Source organism: Oncorhynchus keta, unplaced genomic scaffold (assembly GCF_023373465.1).
Source record: "Oncorhynchus keta strain PuntledgeMale-10-30-2019 unplaced genomic scaffold, Oket_V2 Un_scaffold_19327_pilon_pilon, whole genome shotgun sequence".
NCBI classification, from domain to species: Eukaryota; Metazoa; Chordata; class Actinopteri; order Salmoniformes; family Salmonidae; genus Oncorhynchus; species Oncorhynchus keta.
Window position 1 is genome coordinate 161,871 of NW_026290846.1, and position 17,652 is coordinate 179,522.

The 17,652-nt window shown below is 41.7% G+C and overlaps 1 protein-coding gene and 1 long non-coding RNA gene across 6 annotated transcripts in view; both read right to left on the minus strand.

Moving 5' to 3' along the window:
* Nucleotides 1-521: 521 nt before the first annotated feature.
* LOC118396657 (mitogen-activated protein kinase kinase kinase 4-like) overlaps nt 522-17,652 on the minus strand; it is a 66,716-nt gene continuing 49,585 nt past the window's right edge. For 3 of the 4 annotated variants that reach the window (XM_035790982.2, XM_035790973.2, XM_035791001.2), the window contains exons 15-28: nt 16,192-16,404; nt 16,002-16,080; nt 15,654-15,747; nt 15,193-15,330; nt 13,785-13,885; nt 13,495-13,578; nt 13,198-13,389; nt 12,873-12,943; nt 12,551-12,667; nt 12,148-12,307; nt 11,794-11,913; nt 7,858-7,964; nt 1,820-1,999; nt 522-1,675 (exon numbers count right to left, since the gene is read on the minus strand). In XM_035790982.2, the coding sequence (XP_035646875.2) occupies nt 1,655-1,675; nt 1,820-1,999; nt 7,858-7,964; nt 11,794-11,913; nt 12,148-12,307; nt 12,551-12,667; nt 12,873-12,943; nt 13,198-13,389; nt 13,495-13,578; nt 13,785-13,885; nt 15,193-15,330; nt 15,654-15,747; nt 16,002-16,080; nt 16,192-16,404 (1,677 nt within the window). In that variant the 3' untranslated portion in view covers nt 522-1,654. The remainder of the gene's footprint in view (nt 1,676-1,819; nt 2,000-7,857; nt 7,965-11,793; nt 11,914-12,147; nt 12,308-12,550; nt 12,668-12,872; nt 12,944-13,197; nt 13,390-13,494; nt 13,579-13,784; nt 13,886-15,192; nt 15,331-15,653; nt 15,748-16,001; nt 16,081-16,191; nt 16,405-17,652) is intronic. The other variant, XM_035790991.2, reaches the window with a different exon arrangement.
* Nucleotides 16,411-17,462, minus strand: LOC127927928 (uncharacterized). Of its 2 annotated transcripts, none has more exons than XR_008129547.1 (3): nt 17,363-17,462; nt 17,078-17,165; nt 16,411-17,025 (listed from the first exon to the last, which is right to left on the minus strand). It is a non-coding gene; the product is annotated as an uncharacterized LOC127927928 (long non-coding RNA). The 2 variants fall into 2 exon arrangements; XR_008129546.1 differs by having other exon boundaries at nt 17,309-17,456.

Here is a 17,652-nt window from a genome sequence, read left to right on the forward strand (position 1 = left end):
TGCCCATATCCCCTACATCCCAAATGGCACCCTCCTCCATATAGTGCACTATATTAGGGTGCCAGTTGGGACATAAGTCTAATCTCCAACTGTAAAAATGGGATCCTCAGAAAGGTGAAATAAAAACGATTTTAAAACAAATCCACCAAAAATATAAAAAACTCTTTCCTTCCTAGACTCTTCCCCACAGCCTTTGATTGTTCATTTAATGTATGGAAATAGTTTCTTATACAGTGTCCTCCGTAATTAGTGAATCATTGTTTCTTATGGACTCAAAATCAAACAATGACCGAGGTTAAAGTGCAGACGGTCAGCTTTAATTTAAAGGTATTTTCATCCACATCAGGTGAACCATTTTAGAAATACAGCACTTTTTGTACATTTTGGGGAAATAAAAGTATTGGGACAAATTCACTTGTTTATTAAAGTAGTCAGTATTTGGTCCAATATTTATAGCACACAAGGACTATAACAAGCTGGTGTCATTTTATAATGTAGTGTCTTTGGAGTCACTTATTGTAAAAAAAAAAAAAAAAAAAAACACAATATGTTTCTACACACTTTCAGATAATGATGAGTGAGGTCACCGCACAAGCTAACTTCTCACCATTACAATAATGAGAGGTTAGCATGTCCTGGGTATGAGATTTGTGTGGTGAACTTTCACTCATTATCCAATAAGTTTAGTCACAAGCTTGATGTAGTGCTATGAATATGGGACCAAAAACATCAATTTTCTTTACTATACAAGTGAATTTGTCCCAATACTTTGGCACTCTAGTCCCCCCCCCCCATGTCCAAAAAATGCTGTAATTTGTAAACCGTTCACCTGATATGGATGATAACACCCTCAGTCATTGTTGGATTTAAAATGTAAAAAAATATTTTGGCACTAAGTACAGCATCCCCTGCTTCTGTGCAATGACACTCACCTCATCAAACGACTGAAGGCAAGACTTCAGACTGCCTCGACCAAACCCGGGGCACGTTCAGAAGGGCACAATATTGTGTAACATTCAGACGTTATGTAAAACAAACATTTCTAGCTGCAATGTTCCACAACGTTTGCCTACTGAACGAGGCCCAAATGTCTGCAGTGAACTTAGATCTCCCCTGCGCTCAACTGTCCCTAATACACTCACTGAAAGGAGGAAAAAAAAAACTGTTATTTAAAGTGCCATAGCTTTTGTTTATCAATATCTTCCTCATTTGCCTTGTTCCATCTCATCTTCACCAGTGAGAGAACAACAAGATGTGGCTATACTTGTTACCTAAGCTTTACAATATTGTTTATACAAGGAAGGATCCAATCTTATTATTACAGTATGTACAATACATTGCCCTCCCCAGGACATAAGTCGACTACTACAGGGTCATGTTCATTAGGGCACACTGTAGCAAAACGTTTTAACAGATACAGGTAGTGTCTCTCCCTGTTGCAGTCAGTTTTCTTCCGCTTGGTTTGTAAGGAACACGATCCAATTGATCCAGTTTAGTCGTCCATCGGAAATGATGTCTTAAAGTTCCTCAGTTTAGCTCCATATGCCTGCAGTCATAATTTCCTGTGTTCACAAGACCCTCGTCTTTCGGTCTCTGGCCAACATGAACAGTAGTGCTATAGTTTAAACGTGGGAGCAGTGGTGTCAGTTCCCCCTCACTCTTCATCCGTGCAAACCTGGGATTGAAAGACATGAGAGGAGCTCTCGATTAGACTTGTGATCTTCACATTGAATCTAGTTAGACCACAATGTGACTGCCAGCATAAAGTCTACCCTTGCAGTGAACTGTATGCGTTTTTCAAAGTAGAAAAGTGTTTGACCTTGACGAAGGGGTGGTCTAGCAGGGTACTGGCGGTCCAGCGTCGTTTGGGCTCACTCTCTAGACAGTGACCCAGGAAATCCTTCCCCTCAGTGGACAGCTTCTCTGGGATGGGGGGCTTGTGGCCCATACCCACCTTGTACATGATCTGGAAGTTGTGCTCATACTCGTGCCATGGCCTCTGCGTGGTGGGAGAGGGGAGAAGGACAACAAGACCTTTCTAAACACTAACTTCAGACGTGAACAGGGTTTCGATTACATACGATTACAACACTTCCTCAATCAGCCTACAACAAAACACATTGAGGATTGCCGAGGGAGTAGACTCAAATCTGGCTAAAATTTTAAACAACCTTGAATACATAGTACAAACTAATTCTACTACTGAAGCATTCACAGTAGTGAATAGGAGTAATAGCTAGTGTTAGGTGGTAGATGGGAATAATAGTAGCAGTCGTAGGTGGTGAAAGTAGCAAATAATTCTAGTAGTGAATACTAGTAGTCGTAGGTGGTGATAAGTGAATAACAATAGTAGTCGTAGGTGGTGAAAGTAGGGAATAATTCTAGTAGTGAATACTAGTAGTCGTAGGTGGTGATAAGTGAATAACAATAGTAGTCGTAGGTGGTGAAAGTAGGGAATAATTCTAGTAGTGAATACTAGTAGTCGTAGGTGGTGATAAGTGAATAACAATAGTAGTCGTAGGTGGTGAAAGTAGGGAATAATTCTAGTAGTGAATACTAGTCGTCGTAGGTGGTGATAAGTGAATAACAATAGTAGTCGTAGGTGGTGAAAGTAGGGAATAATACTAGTGAAGAGGTTGACCGATTATGATTTTAACGCCGATACCGATTAATCTTTTTTTTAAATAGTTTTGTAATAATGACAATTACAACTATACTGAATGAACACTTATTAACTTAATATAATACATCAATAAAATCAATTTAGCCTCATAATGAAACGTGTTCAATTTTGTTTAAATAATGCAAAAACAAAGTGTTGGAGAAGAAAGTAAAAGTGCAATTGTGTCATGTAAGAAAGCTAACATTTAAGTTCCTTGCTCAGAACATGAAAGCTGGTGGTTCCTGTTAACGTGAGTCTTCAATATTCCCAGGTAGGTTTTAGGTTGTAGTTATTATAGGACTATTTCCCTCTATACCATTTGTATTTCATTAACCTTTGGATGTTCTCATAAGCACTTTAGTATTGTCAGTGTAACAGTAAAGCTTCCGTCCCCCTCCTCGCCCCTACCTGGGCTCGAACCAGGAACACAACGACAACAGCCACCACATCGAAGCAGCGTTTCCCATGCAGAGCCAGGGAAACAACCACCCCAAGGCTCAGAGCGAGTGAAGTTTGAAACGCTATTAGCGCCCGCTAACCAGCCAGCCATTTCACTTCGGTTACACCAGCCTCATCTCGGGAGTTGATAGGTTTGAAGTCATAAACAGCGCAATACTTGATGCACAACGAAGAGCTGCTGGCAAAACGCCCCGAAAGTGCTGTTTGAATTAATGTTTACGAGCCTGCTTCTGCCTACCACCTCTCAGTCAGATACTTGTATGCTCAGTCAGATTATATGCAATGCAGGACACGCTAGATAATATCTAGTAATATCGTCAAACATGTGTAGGTAACTAGTGATTATGATTGATTGTTTTTTATAAGATAAGTTTAATGCTAGCTAGCAACTTACATTGGCTCACTGCATTCGCGTAACAGGCAGTCTCCTTGTGGAGTGCAACGAGAGACAGGCAGGTCGTTATTGTGTTGGACAAGTTAACTGTAAGGTTGCAAGATTATATCCCCTGAGCTGACTAGGTGAAAATCTGTCGTTCTGCCCCTGAACGAGGCAGTTAACCCACCGTTCCTAGGCCGTCATTGAAAATAAGAATGTGTTCTTAACTGACTAGTAAAAAAATATACATATTTTTTAAAAGCAAAATCGGTGTTCAAAAATACCGATTTCCAATTGTTATGAAAACATTAAATCGGTCGACCTCTCCTAGTGAATAATGAATAGTCGTAGGTGGTGAAAGTAGTGAATAATAACTAGTAGAAAATAAGTCTTAGGTGGTGAATAATAGTAATAAATAATTAGCAGTGGTTAATAGTAGTGAGTAATCGTAGGTGGTGAATAATAGTAATAAATAATTAGCAGTGGTTAATAGTAGTGAGTAGTCGTAGGTGGTGAATAATAAGTAGTAGTAGTAGTAGTAGTAGTAGTAGGTGGTGAGAGTAGTAGTGAGTAGTCGTAGGTGGTGAATAATAGGTAGTAGTAGTAGGTGATGAAAGTAGTAGTAGGTGGTGAAAGTAGTAGTGAGTAGTAGTGGTAGTAATAGTAGTAGGTGACGAAAGTAGTAGTAGTAGTAGTAGTAGTAGTAGTAGTGGTAGTAGTAGTAGTAGGTGACGAAAGTAGTAGTAGTAGTAGTAGTAGTAGTAGTAGTAGTGGTAGTAGTAGTAGTAGTAGTAGGTGACGAAAGTAGTAGTAGTAGTAGTGGTAGTAGTAGTAGTGAGTAGTAGTGGTAGTAGTAGTAGGTGTAGTAGTAGTAGTAGTGGTAGTAGTAGTAGTGGTGGTGGTAGTAGTAGTAGTAGTAGTAGTAGTAGTAGTAGTAGTAGTAGTAGTAGTAGGTGACGAAAGTAGTAGTAGTAGTAGTGGTAGTAGTAGTAGTAGTAGTGAGTAGTCGTAGGTGGTGAAAGTAGTAGTGGTAGTAGTAGTAGGTGATGAAATTAGTAGTGAGTAGTCGTAGGTGGTGAATAATAGGTGGTAGTAGTAGTAGTAGCTGATGAAAGTAGTAGTGAGTAGTAGTGGTAGTGAGTAGTAGTGAAAGTAGTAGTGAGTAGTAGTGGTAGTGAGTAGTAGTGAAAGTAGTAGTGAGTAGTAGGTGGTGAAAGTAGTAGTGAGTAGTAGGTGGTGAAAGTAGTAGTGAGTAGTAGTAGTAGCTGGTGGTGAAAGTAGTAGTGAGTAGTAGTAGTAGCTGGTGTTGGTAGTAGTAGTAGTAGCAGTAGTAGCTGGTGTTGGTAGTAGCAGTAGTAGTAGTAGAAGCAGTAGTAGTAGAAGCAGTAGTAGTAGCTGCAGCAGTAGTAGTAGTATTAGTAGTAGTGAATATACTAGTAGTCGTAGGTGGTGAATAATAGGTAGTAGTAGAAGCAGTAGCAGTAGTAGTAGAAGCAGTAGCAGTAGTAGTAGAAGCAGAAGCAGTAGTAGTAGAAGCAGAAGCAGTAGTAGTAGAAGCAGAAGCAGTAGTAGTAGAATCAGTAGAAGCAGTAGTAGAAGCAGTAGTAGAAGCAGTAGTAGAAGCAGTAGTAGAAGCAGTAGTAGAAGCAGTAGTAGACGCAGTAGTAGACGCAGTAGTAGACGCAGTAGTAGACGCAGTAGTAGCAGTAGTAGCAGTAGAAGCAGTAGAAGCAGTAGTAGCAGTAGTAGCAGTAGAAGCAGTAGTAGAAGCAGTAGTAGCAGTAGTAGTAGAAGCAGTAGTAGCAGTAGTAGAAGCAGTAGCAGTAGTAGTAGAAGCAGTAGCAGTAGTAGTAGAAGCAGAAGCAGTAGTAGTAGAAGCAGAAGCAGTAGTAGTAGAATCAGTAGAAGCAGTAGTAGAAGTAGTAGTAGAAGCAGTAGTAGAAGCAGTAGTAGAAGCAGTAGTAGTAGTAGACGCAGTAGTAGACGCAGTAGTAGACGCAGTAGTAGACGCAGTAGTAGACGCAGTAGAAGCAGTAGTAGCAGTAGTAGCAGTAGAAGCAGTAGAAGCAGTAGTAGCAGTAGTAGCAGTAGAAGCAGTAGTAGCAGTAGAAGCAGCAGTAGTAGTAGAAGCAGTAGAAGCAGCAGTAGTAGTAGAAGCAGCAGTAGTAGTAGAAGCAGCAGTAGTAGTAGAAGCAGCAGTAGTAGTAGAAGCAGCAGTAGTAGTAGAAGCAGCAGTAGTAGTAGAAGCAGCAGTAGTAGTAGAAGTAGTAGTAGTAGAAGCAGTAGCAGTAGTAGTAGTAGTAGAAGCAGTAGTAGTAGTAGTAGGTGACGGAAGTAGTAGTAGTAGTAGTAGTGGTAGTAGTGAGTAGTAGTGGTAGGTGATGAAATTAGTAGTGAGTAGTAGTGGTAGTGAGTAGTAGTGGTAGTGGTAATAGTAGTAGGTGGTGAAAGTAGTAGTGAGTAGTAGGTGGTGAAAGTAGTAGTAGTAGCAGCTGGTGTTGGTAGTAGCAGCAGTAGTAGTAGTAGTAGTAGTAGTAGTAGAAGCAGTAGTAGTAGCTGCAGCAGTAGTAGTAGTATTAGTAGTAGTGAATATACTAGTAGTATTAGTAGTAGTGAATATACTAGTAGTAGTAGGTGGTGAATAATAGGTAGTAGTAGAAGCAGTAGTAGTAGTAGAAGCAGTAGTAGCAGTAGAAGCAGTAGTAGCAGTAGAAGCAGAAGCAGTAGTAGAAGCAGTAGTAGTAGAAGCAGTAGTAGAAGCAGTAGTAGCAGTAGTAGTAGAAGCAGTAGTAGCAGTAGTAGAAGCAGTAGTAGCAGTAGAAGCAGTAGTAGCAGTAGTAGCAGTAGAAGCAGTAGTAGTAGTAGAAGCAGCAGTAGTAGTAGTAGAAGCAGCAGTAGTAGCAGTAGAAGCAGTAGAAGCAGTAGCAGTAGTAGTAGAAGCAGTAGCAGTAGTAGTAGAAGCAGTAGCAGTAGTAGTAGAAGCAGTAGTAGTAGAAGCAGTAGTAGTAGAAGCAGTAGTAGTAGAAGCAGTAGTAGTAGAAGCAGTAGTAGTAGAAGCAGTAGTAGTAGAAGCAGTAGTAGTAGAAGCAGTAGTAGTAGAAGCGAATATACTAGTCGTAGGCGGTGAAAGTAGTGAATAATAGTAGTAGGTGGTGAAGCGGTAGTAGTAGTAGTAGTCGTAGAAGCAGTAGTAGTAGTCGTAGAAGCAGTAGAAGCAGTAGTAGAAGCAGTAGTAGAAGCAGTAGTAGAAGCAGTAGTAGAAGCAGTAGTAGAAGCAGTAGTAGTAGCAGTAGTAGAAGCAGTAGTAGTAGCAGTAGTAGAAGCAGTAGTAGTAGCAGTAGTAGAAGCAGTAGTAGAAGCAGTAGTAGTAGTCGTAGAAGCAGTAGTAGTAGTCGTAGAAGCAGTAGTAGTAGTCGTAGAAGCAGTAGTAGTAGTCGTAGAAGCAGTAGTAGTAGTCGTAGAAGCAGTAGTAGTAGTCGTAGAAGCAGTAGTAGTAGTCGTAGAAGCAGTAGTAGTAGTCGTAGAAGCAGTAGTAGTAGTCGTAGAAGCAGTAGTAGTAGTCGTAGAAGCAGTAGTAGTAGTCGTAGAAGCAGTAGTAGTAGTGGGCGGTGAAAGTAGTGAATAATAGTAGTAGGTGGTGAAGCGGTAGTAGTAGCGAATAATACTGGTGAAAGTAATGAAAAATAAGTCGGTGGTGAATAATAGTAATAAATAAGTAGTAGTCGTGAATAGTAGTAGTGTAGTCGTAGGTGGTGAATAATAAGTAGTGGTATCGAATAATACTAGTAGTCGTAGGTGGTGAAAGTAGTGAATAACAACTAGTGGTGAATAATAGTAGTGGTGAATAATAGTAGTAGTGAATAACTAGTGGTGAATAATAAGTAGTAGGTGGTGAATAGTGGTAGTAGTGAATAATAAGGTGGTGAATAGTGATAGTAGTGAATAAATCGTAGGTGGTGAAAGTTGTTAGTAGTAAATAATAAGTAGCTCGTGGTAGGTGGTAGTAGTAGTGAATAGTAGTCGTAGGTGGTGAATAATAACTAGTAGAAAATAAGTCATAGGTGGTGAATAATAGTAATAAATAATAGTAGTGAGTAGTAGTTGTAGGTGGTGAAAGTAGTGAATAATAGTAGTAGCGAATAAGTAGCTAGTGTTATGTGGTGGTAGTACTAGTGAATAGGTGGTGAAAGTAGTGAATAATAATACTAGTAGAAAAGTCGTAGGTGGTGAATAATAGTAGTAATGAATAATAGGTACGTAGGTTGTTAGGTGGTAGCAGTAGAAATGCTAGAAACAGATGAATTGTTTGAGGACCATTTTGGTTAAGTCTGCTCAACCCTCCCCTTGAGCAAATTCTTACCTTCCCAGTCACCATCTCGATAAGGACACATCCCAAACTCCAGATGTCAGCTGCTCGCCCGTGACCTTCGCCCTTTGCCCTCGTAATGACCTCAGGTGCCATATATGCTGATGAATAGAGTAGGGAAAGAACAGGTTAACAACTGAACAAGCCATAATCTGAAACATGAAATATCTCTATTCTTAGATCTTGATAAGTGTATGAATTGTGATAGCAGGGAGATTGATTAGATTTGTTTTATTCATTCGGGTCGACAGCTAGTCTTACCGGGGTCCGATACATAACCAAAAAGACATTACATTTAAACAGATATGCGCCAATGCAAGTTTCACTATGATAATTAATTACCCAGGCTTTTGTAAACTCACATTTCGCCTCGTGAGTCTCTTTTACCAGAAGAGAAGGGGTGACGACATTAATAACTAAAGTCCTATTAGATTAGAATAAAATGTTCCCCCCAGGAGGAAATTATTTTTTGGAATTGTTCAAAAATAAACCTACGTAGTTGTACACAGCAGACATACAGGTTCTATACTAGGCCTTCAAAGTATTCACACCCCTTGACTTTGTCCACATTTTGTTGTTACAACCATAATTTAAAACTGATTGTGTCACTGGCCTACACACAATACCCAATAATGTCTAAAAGTTTAATGCTGAAATGTCTTAGTCAAGCCTAAATAAGTTCAGGAGTAAAAATGTGCTTTACAAGTCCCATAATAAAAAGCACGGACTCACTGTGAGCAATAGTGTTTAACCTCTTGAAGCTAGGGGGCACTATTTTTATGTTTGGAAAAATAACGTTCCCAAAGTAAATGGTCTATTTCTCAAGGCCAGATGCTATAATATACATATAATTGACAGATTAGGATAGAAATCACTCAAGTTTCCAAAACTGTCAAAATATTATCTGTGTATAACGGAACTGATATTGCAGGCGAAACCCTGAGGAAAATCCAATCAGGAAGTGCCTCTTATTTTGAAACCCTTCTGTTCCTATGCATGCCTATCCTCCATTTAAAGGGATATCAACCAGAGTACCTTTTCTATGGCTTCCCTAAGGTGTCAAGTATTTAGACAGTTTCAGGCTTTTATTTTGAAAAATGAGCGTGAAAGATCACATTGCGTAAGTGGATAGGTGGGGGCTCTCAGAGTGAGTTTTGCGCTACAGAGTAAAGCGGCCATTGTTCCTCCCGCTGTTATTGAAAAACCTATACACTCGGTTGATATATTATAAACTACCTGAGGAATGATTATAAAATAATAATTTGACATGTTTCTGTGGACATTGTGGAGACTATTTGGAATTTCCGTCTGTTGTCGTGACCGCTCTTTCCTGTGGATTTCTGAACATAACGCGACAAACAAACGGAGGTATTTTGGGTATAAAAATCACCTTTATGGAACAAAAGGAACATTTGTTGTGTAACTGGGAGTCTCGTGAGTGAAAACAAAGGTAAACGGTTAATTTGATTGCTTTTCTGATTTGTGACCAAGCTTCCTGATGCTAAGTGTACATAATGCTATGCTAGGCTATCGATAAACTTACATAAACGCTTGGATTGCTTTCGCTGTAAAGCATCATTTCTAAATCTGAGATGACAGGTGGATTAACAAAAGGCTGAGCTGTGTTTTGCAATATTTCATGAATATATTTTTTAGTAATATTATTTGACTGTTGCGCTATGCTATTCAGCGGTTGCTGACAAATGATCCCGCGATAGGGATGGGTAGCGTCAAGAAGTTGACATGAGTTTTGATTGACTACCTCATCTCTGTACCCCACACATACAATTATCTGTAAGATCCAGCAGTGAATTTCAAACAGATTCAACAACAAAGACCAGGGAGGTTTTCCAATGCCTCGCAAAGAAGGGCACCTATTGGTAGATGGGTACAAATAAAAAAAGAGCAGACATCAAATATCCTTTTGATCATGATGAAGTTATTAATTACACTTTGGATGGTGTATCAATACACCCAGTCACTACAAAGATACAGGTGTCCTTTCTAACTCAGTTTCATCATGATAACTAATTACCCAGCCTTTTGTAAACTCACAAGTTTTCCCTAGAGGAAAACTTGGTTCAGTCTGCTTTCCACCAGACACTGATTAATGATTTCACCTTTCAGCAGGACAATAGCCTAAAACAATGAGTGGCTGAGTTAAAGTTTTGACTTATATTGGTTTAAATCTATGGCAAGACCTGAAAATGGTTGTCTAGAAATTAACAATCAACAATGCTTGAAGAATTTGAAAAATAATAATTGGGCAAATGTTGCACTATCCAACTGTGGAAAGCTCTTAGAAACATACAGCTGTAATCACTGCCAAAGGTGCTTCTATAAAGTATTGACTCAGGGGTGTGAATACTTATGTAAATTAGATATTTAATTATCAATACATTTGCAAAAATGTCTAAACATGCTTTCACATCATCATCATCTTTGTCATTATGGGGTAGTGTGTGTAGATGGGTGAGAGACATTTCACTTTGTCATTATGGGGTAGGGTGAGAAACATTTCACTTTGTCATTATGGGGTAGAAGGGTGAGAAACATTTCACTTTGTCATTATGGGGTAGTGAAACATTTCACTTTGTGGGGTAGAAGGGTGAGAAACATTTCACTTTGTCATTATGGGGTAGTGTGTGTAGATGGGTGAGAAACATTTCACTTTGTCATTATGGGGTAGTGTGTGTAGAAGGGTGAGAAACATTTCACTTTGTCATTATGGGGTAGTGTGTGTAGAAGGGTGAGAAACATTTCACTTTGTCATTATGGGGTAGTGTGTGTAGAAGGGTGAGAAACATTTCACTTTGTCATTATGGGGTAGTGTGTGTAGAAGGGTGAGAAACATTTCACTTTGTCATTATGGGGTAGTGTGTGTAGATGGGTGAGAAACATTTCACTTTGTCATTATGGGGTAGTGTGTGTAGAAGGGTGAGAAACATTTCACTTTGTCATTATGGGGTAGTGTGTGTAGAAGGGTGAGAAACATTTCACTTTGTCATTATGGGGTAGATGGGTGAGAAACATTTCACTTTGTGTAGAAGGGTGAGAAACATTTCACTTTGTCATTATGGGGTAGTGTGTGTAGAAGGGTGAGAAACATTTCACTTTGTCATTATGGGGTAGTGTGTGTAGAAGGGTGAGAAACATTTCACTTTGTCATTATGGGGTAGTGTGTGTAGATGGGGAAACATTTCACTTTGTCATTATGGGGTAGTGTGTGTAGAAGGGTGAGAAACATTTCACTTTGTCATTAGTATGGTAGATGGGAGAAACATTTCACTTTGTCATTATGGGGTATTATGGAAACATTTCACTTTGTCATTATGGGGTAGTGTGTGTAGATGGGTGAGAAACATTTCACTTTGTCATTATGGGTCATTATGGGGTAGTGTGTGTAGTGTGTGTAGATGGGTGAGAAACATTTCACTTTGTCATTATGGGCTAGTGTGTGTAGATGGGTGAGAAACTTTGTCATTTGAGAAACACTTTGTCATTATGGGGTAGTGTGTGTAGATGGGTGAGAAACATTTCACTTTGTCATTATGGGCTAGTGTGTGTAGATGGGACATTTCACTTTGATGGGGTAATGGGTGAGAAACATTTCACTTTGTCATTATGGAAACATTTCACTTTGTCATTATGGGGTAGTGTGTGTAGAAGGGTGAGAAACATTTCACTTTGTCATTATGGGGTATGTGTGTGTGTGTGTAGATGGGTGAGAAAATTTCACTTTGTCATTATGGGGTAGATGGGTGAGAAACATTTCACTTTGTCATTATGGGCTAGTGTGTGTAGATGGGTGAGAAACATTTCACTTTGTCATTATGGGCTAGTGTGTGTAGGAGTGTATAATTTCACTTTGTCAAGGCTTAATTTCACTTTGTCATTATGGGGTAGTGTGTGTAGATGGGTCTCATTCACCTGCCGTTCCCATGGTGCTGTTGACCTCTCCAGGCATGGTCTGGGCATTGTTCAGCTTCACAGAACAGCCAAAGTCCCCCAGCTTGATCAAGCCTGACGACGTCAGGAAGATGTTGGCTCCTATGGTAGAGAGAGAGGTGGAACAGTGAGAGGGAGACACTGGGCTCATAGAGACATCCATACAGTAAGAACAACTCCTGCTGGGTCAATGACACGGGAGCCACAGGAAGGGTTGATGGCATAAACTGATTCAGAACACTGCTACAAGGTGCCTGCATAACCCTGACATTGAACTAAGAGACCAACAGTAGGCCAGAGAGAAAGACATCTCCCCAGTGAGAGGTGTTAACTGACCCTTGATGTCTCGGTGCACGATGCCGTGTTCGTGGAGCACGTTGATGGCCGTGGTGGTCTGTTTGCTGTACAGCCTGATGACATGTTCCTGTAGGCCAAGCCTGGACACCTCCTCCAGGGTCCCCTCATCACAGTACTCCATGAAGATGTACATCTCCTCCTGGTGGGGGGAGGGAGGGACACAGACATCCAATCTGATGTTATAGCCCATTCATACATAGTGTCATCTCATTCACATACAGACTGAGTTTCACCTGACCTTTCAAACTTTCCCAAAGTTCCCTGGCTTTTCAGAGATTCCAATTGGAGGATTCCCTCTTGATTAAGGGAACCTCCAACTAGAATATCTGAAAAGCCAGGGAAACCTTCTAGAACTTTGGAACCCATGCATGCATGCTCTTACCCGATGTAGCTCAACACCAAAGTAGCGGACCAGGTTGGGGTGTTTGATGCCCTCAAAGATCTTCAGCTCATCTGCTGTCTCCTTTATCGTCTTATGGTCGTTCGGCTGGAACCGGATCTGAATTGGAAAGTAAACTTTCATTGGACAAACATTTGTTTTGAAACGCATGGGAAAATAGTACTGTTGATAGGAATGGATGTTAACTGGCAGTGAATTAAAATGACCATAAACATCTTTCAATTCAGGGCAACATTCTGCTCCCGTGTTACATAGTTGTAGCAACACTTTGGCTACAAACTCCTATCAGGCCATGGCTACCTACCTCCTTCATAGCCATGAGTTCTCCAGTGTCCACGTTGATGCAGGTGTACACCTTGCCATACTGTCCCTCACCTGTAGCGGGAGACAGATGAAACACCATGGGCATGATAAATGAGACAACAATCCTAAAGGACAAACTCCAGGGAAAATCTAAAATCGCAACCTATTCCCTTTACTGTGTACAACTGTTGGCCAGGGTCTCGTGGGCTTTGGCGGAAAGCCCTGTATATAGAGGATAGGGTATCATTTAGGGGGGGGCACAAGTTCAGTCGAGGCTCTGACCAAAAGTAGTGCACTATAAAGGGAAAAGGGTGTACAGTACATACCTATCTTGTTGCCCCTCTGCCACTTGAAGGTGACCTTGCGGAGGCCAACGTGCATGACGTTGTCGTAGGATTTGGGGGTGTCGCACACCTGGCCAATGATGTTCCTTTGCTTCATGACGGCGTAGCGTTTGTCCTCGAAGGAGCGTATGGAGTGACGTACAGCTTCCATGGGGCTCTGTCTGGCTGCAGTGTCTGAGGATAAAGAGGACAGACTCTCAGGAATGATGAGGAATAGAAAACAGACCTGGGTACTTTCTCAGTTGTGTAAAAGTGAGAACCCCCCCCCGTTATTCTCACCTTTTGATTGGCTGATGAAGGTGCGGAGCTCCCAGCTTCTCCTAGCTGTGCTGCTGGGTTCTCCTCCCTTAGGATAGGAGGGTTCTGATGAGAGAGAGAACACAGACAGGCAGTAAGATGGGAGCTATGTTAAGGTAGAAAAACACACAGGTCAAGTGACTACTCCTAATTTGTATTTTATTTCATTCCTGTTCAAAGTCAAAAAGACATAATTATGCAGAATGCATAGTTCCATTAAGACAATATCGAACATCTCAACAGGACAATGCAAACAATTAAGTGTCTAATACCTTCCCTGTTCTCAGTGGGACTGGAGTGTCGGCTCAGAGACCTGAAATGCATCTCAGCCGCTACAGACCACAGCCTGTCGTTCTCCTGAAGGTTGGTCCCTCTGCACAGGGAGAGGCAGGTATCATACAATCAACTACAATCTACCCAAGTAGTCAGCCATCAGAGGGGTATACTACAAAGTAGGATCAATGAGTTAGCCAGACAACTTTGATAAGCAACCAGATTTTCTGGTTCACTAAAAAAAAGCTAAAACTTAGACAATGTGTTTGTTTTTACATTTAAAAAAATAATAAGAATATTTTGCCAAGTCAGCTGGCCAACTCATTGATCCTGCATTGTACTGTACAGCTTAGGTCCCAGACTAGCCCGGGTCCAGATCGGTTGCCAACTCCTATGGCTATTGTGATGCCATAACAATGACTGTAGGACACAGCACAAACATATCTGGGACCTATAGTCAACCAATATCAGTCAAGAGGCTTGAGATTGTCGAGATGGTGGAGCATAACAAATACGTGATACAATAACTCTATAACTCTCAACCCCACGCCCATCCCACCAAAGGTCAAAGGTCAAAGAGACAGCTCAGCACATGCTTTCATTTTTAGAAGGACAGAAAACAAACAAGCCAAAGATTAAGAAGAGCTCCCCATCAGATGCTTAGAATAAAAGCAAGGCCACACTAATATGGATTAAAAGCAGAGTAACTCTGGAATTGTGTATTCCTGCAGCATGATGAGGTAACATGTTGTGTTTACATTTCACACCATGCACAACCACGTGTTGGAGAATGTGTGTTGTGGTACATTGGCCAGGTGGACAAAACGAAAGCATGGATTAAAGTCTCACCATATCCATAGATGTCATTCAGTGTAAGGTAACACATTTGAGTGAACTCCTCCTTTAAAAAGACAGTCCTTATAAAACTGTAGTTTTGATAGTGCTATAAAGTGGTCTTTTTAAATGCACATTTCTGTTAGCGGCAACACATACAAAACGATTAGAGCTCTGGGCCAGTAACCGAAAGATCGCTGGTTCGAATACCCGAGCTGACAAGCTGAAAAATATGTCTGTGCCCTTGAGCAAGGCACTTAACCCTAATATACGCCATACTACTATGGCTGACCTTGTAAAACACATTTCACTGCACGTGACAATACATATATGTTTTACATCTGGATCAGCATGCAGAACATGCTTCTCTCTGGGTCCACTCCAAACTGTGAGATAGTATGGCCGGGTAAACCACCATGTCAACTCACCTGGACAAATAAATAAATATAGAAATTAAACCTGAACCACTAGTTGACGAGTTCAGATGAGAGGGGTGAGATATCAGCCTGTGGCTGGGGTGCTCTGGGTTGACAGTACAACCCTGGTAGGTACTGGAACTGGGGGGGGGGCTACCTGACGTCATTTGGGATGGATCCAGGTGCTTTGGTTGGACCGTGTTCCCCGGGGGCAGGGCCCTGGGGGGCAGGGACCGTGCGGGGGCCTGTAGGTAGACACAGCTGAGTCCGTAGGTCGCAAGGGAGACTCCTAGAGCTGGTGACAAAAACACACTGAGGAACTCTGGAGAGAGCCTTGGAGATGAGGTGTGTGTATGTGTCCCAAGCACCCAAACAGTAACATCCTTTCAAAGGTGCCACCAGTTACACATGAGAGCATACACCCACACTCCATGTTAACTCATACAGAGTCACAAAAGCATTAATACAAGTTCAACCACCCAATTTAAAACCCATGAATTACTGCACAAGACCAGAGAACATGAGGAATATGAGAACATGCAGGAAAACATACATTATAAAAACAGTATTCTAACAGGCCACAAAATGGTTCTTAGTGGCTCATGACCTTTGACCTACCTGAAGCCCTCTGCATTGGGGATGAACAGCTGGGGGTTGGGGGGGTCACTATGGCAACGAGGGACCTTGACCGGTCGAGGACTGTTCCTCGAGGCTGAGTGGAGAAGAGAGGAAGGGCCATCCTCAACAAGACCAAGATATAGGACTCCAGCCCTCCTATTTCTACACACTAGTTTCCTTAGGGCTAACAAGATGGGGTTTTTATCCAATGAGTGCATACATGTTCATCATGCGCATGTGATCCCTGAGGGACTTGAACCCATGACCTTGGCATTGCTGCTAGTACCATGGTCTTGCCAACTGAGCCACACAGGCCCACATATTTGTGCAGATGAGGCGGGGTCTTACCTATGTACAGGCCACTGACTGGGCTGTGAGGCTTCCCGATCACATGACCAATGCACTCGTTCATCAGAGCTTGCAAATTCTGCAACGGGAAGGATTTATGTAATCACAATACCATCCTGCAAAATACCTAATCAATTAATCAATAACGTAGTCATTTATTAAATCAGTCAATGAAGTAGTATGTTTTTACTAGGAAGTCGTCCTCTGGTAAAGCAGAGATGAAGGCAGGTTCGATGGCTTGGAGGAAATCAAAGCCTTGAGTGGCCCAGCGGGGTCTGGTACCCCGGCCACTTTCACACTTAGTGAGGACATAGTTCATCCACTTCCTGGCGAAAGAGATGTAGCGCTCCCCGATCCGCTGACGGAACTCCCCCGACATCAGACGCACCACCTCCTTGTGGTACTACGGAGAACAAAAGGTACATTTTGAAGGTGCTCTTCACTGGAACAGTATAACCCCTACATCACAAGCAGAACCACAGCACTCTTCCTTGTGCTGCTACTGTGAGGAACTTAACGCTGCCTCCACACAGGCAGCCTCAGATCAGCTCATGTCCGTGTAAACCCAGCCAATAGGAGGGTCAGGTGTACTCGTGTTTCTGTCTAACCAGTCTGACCCCTAAACCAAAGGAGGACCAAGCCAATCTTGCTATTATCGAAATGTCTTTATTTCTGTGGCATGTTAAAAACAATGCCGTGTTTCTGTGTCAGCCTTCCTCAGAAAGAGAACAATGGTCCAACCAGACCCAAATAGATGTTGACAATTACCTTCCGCTAACAGTTCATCACTGTACTAACACAACCCTCCAGCTCACATCTCTACAGTTCATCACTGTACTAACACAACCCTCCAGCTCACATCTCTACAGTTCATCACTGTACTAACACAACCCTCCAGCTCACATCTCTACAGTTCATCACTGTACTAACACAACCCTCCAGCTCACATCTCTACAGTTCATCACTGTACTAACACAACCCTCCAGCTCACATCTCTACAGTTCATCACTGTACTAACACAACCCTCCAGCTCACATCTCTACAGCTCATCACTGTACTAACAACCCTCCAATTACCTCCAGCTCACATCTCTACAGTTCATCACTGTACTAACACAACCCTCCAGCTCACATCTCTACAGTTCATCACTGTACTAACACAACCCTCCAGCTCACATCTCTACAGTTCATCACTGTACTAACACAAACCCTCCAGCTCACATCTCTACAGTTCATCACTGTACTAACACAACCCTCCAGCTCACATCTCTACAGTTCATCACTGTACTAACACAACCCTCCAATTACCTCCAGCTCACATCTCTACAGTTCATCACTGTACTAACACAACCCTCCAATTACCTCCAGCTCACATCTCTACAGTTCATCACTGTACTAACACAACCCTCCAGCTCACATCTCTACAGTTCATCACTGTACTAACACAACCCTCCAAGGCAATACAGAGTACTAACACAGAACATGTTATGGTCACAACACTACCTCCAGGGTACATCTCTAGTTCAGGAAATACTCCAGGAAGTTTCTAAAGACAATTACCTCCAGACCTCTATAGTAACTAGTTCCACCCATCATAGTTCATCACTGTACTAACACAACCCTCCAGCTCCCTCTACAGTTCATCACTGTAC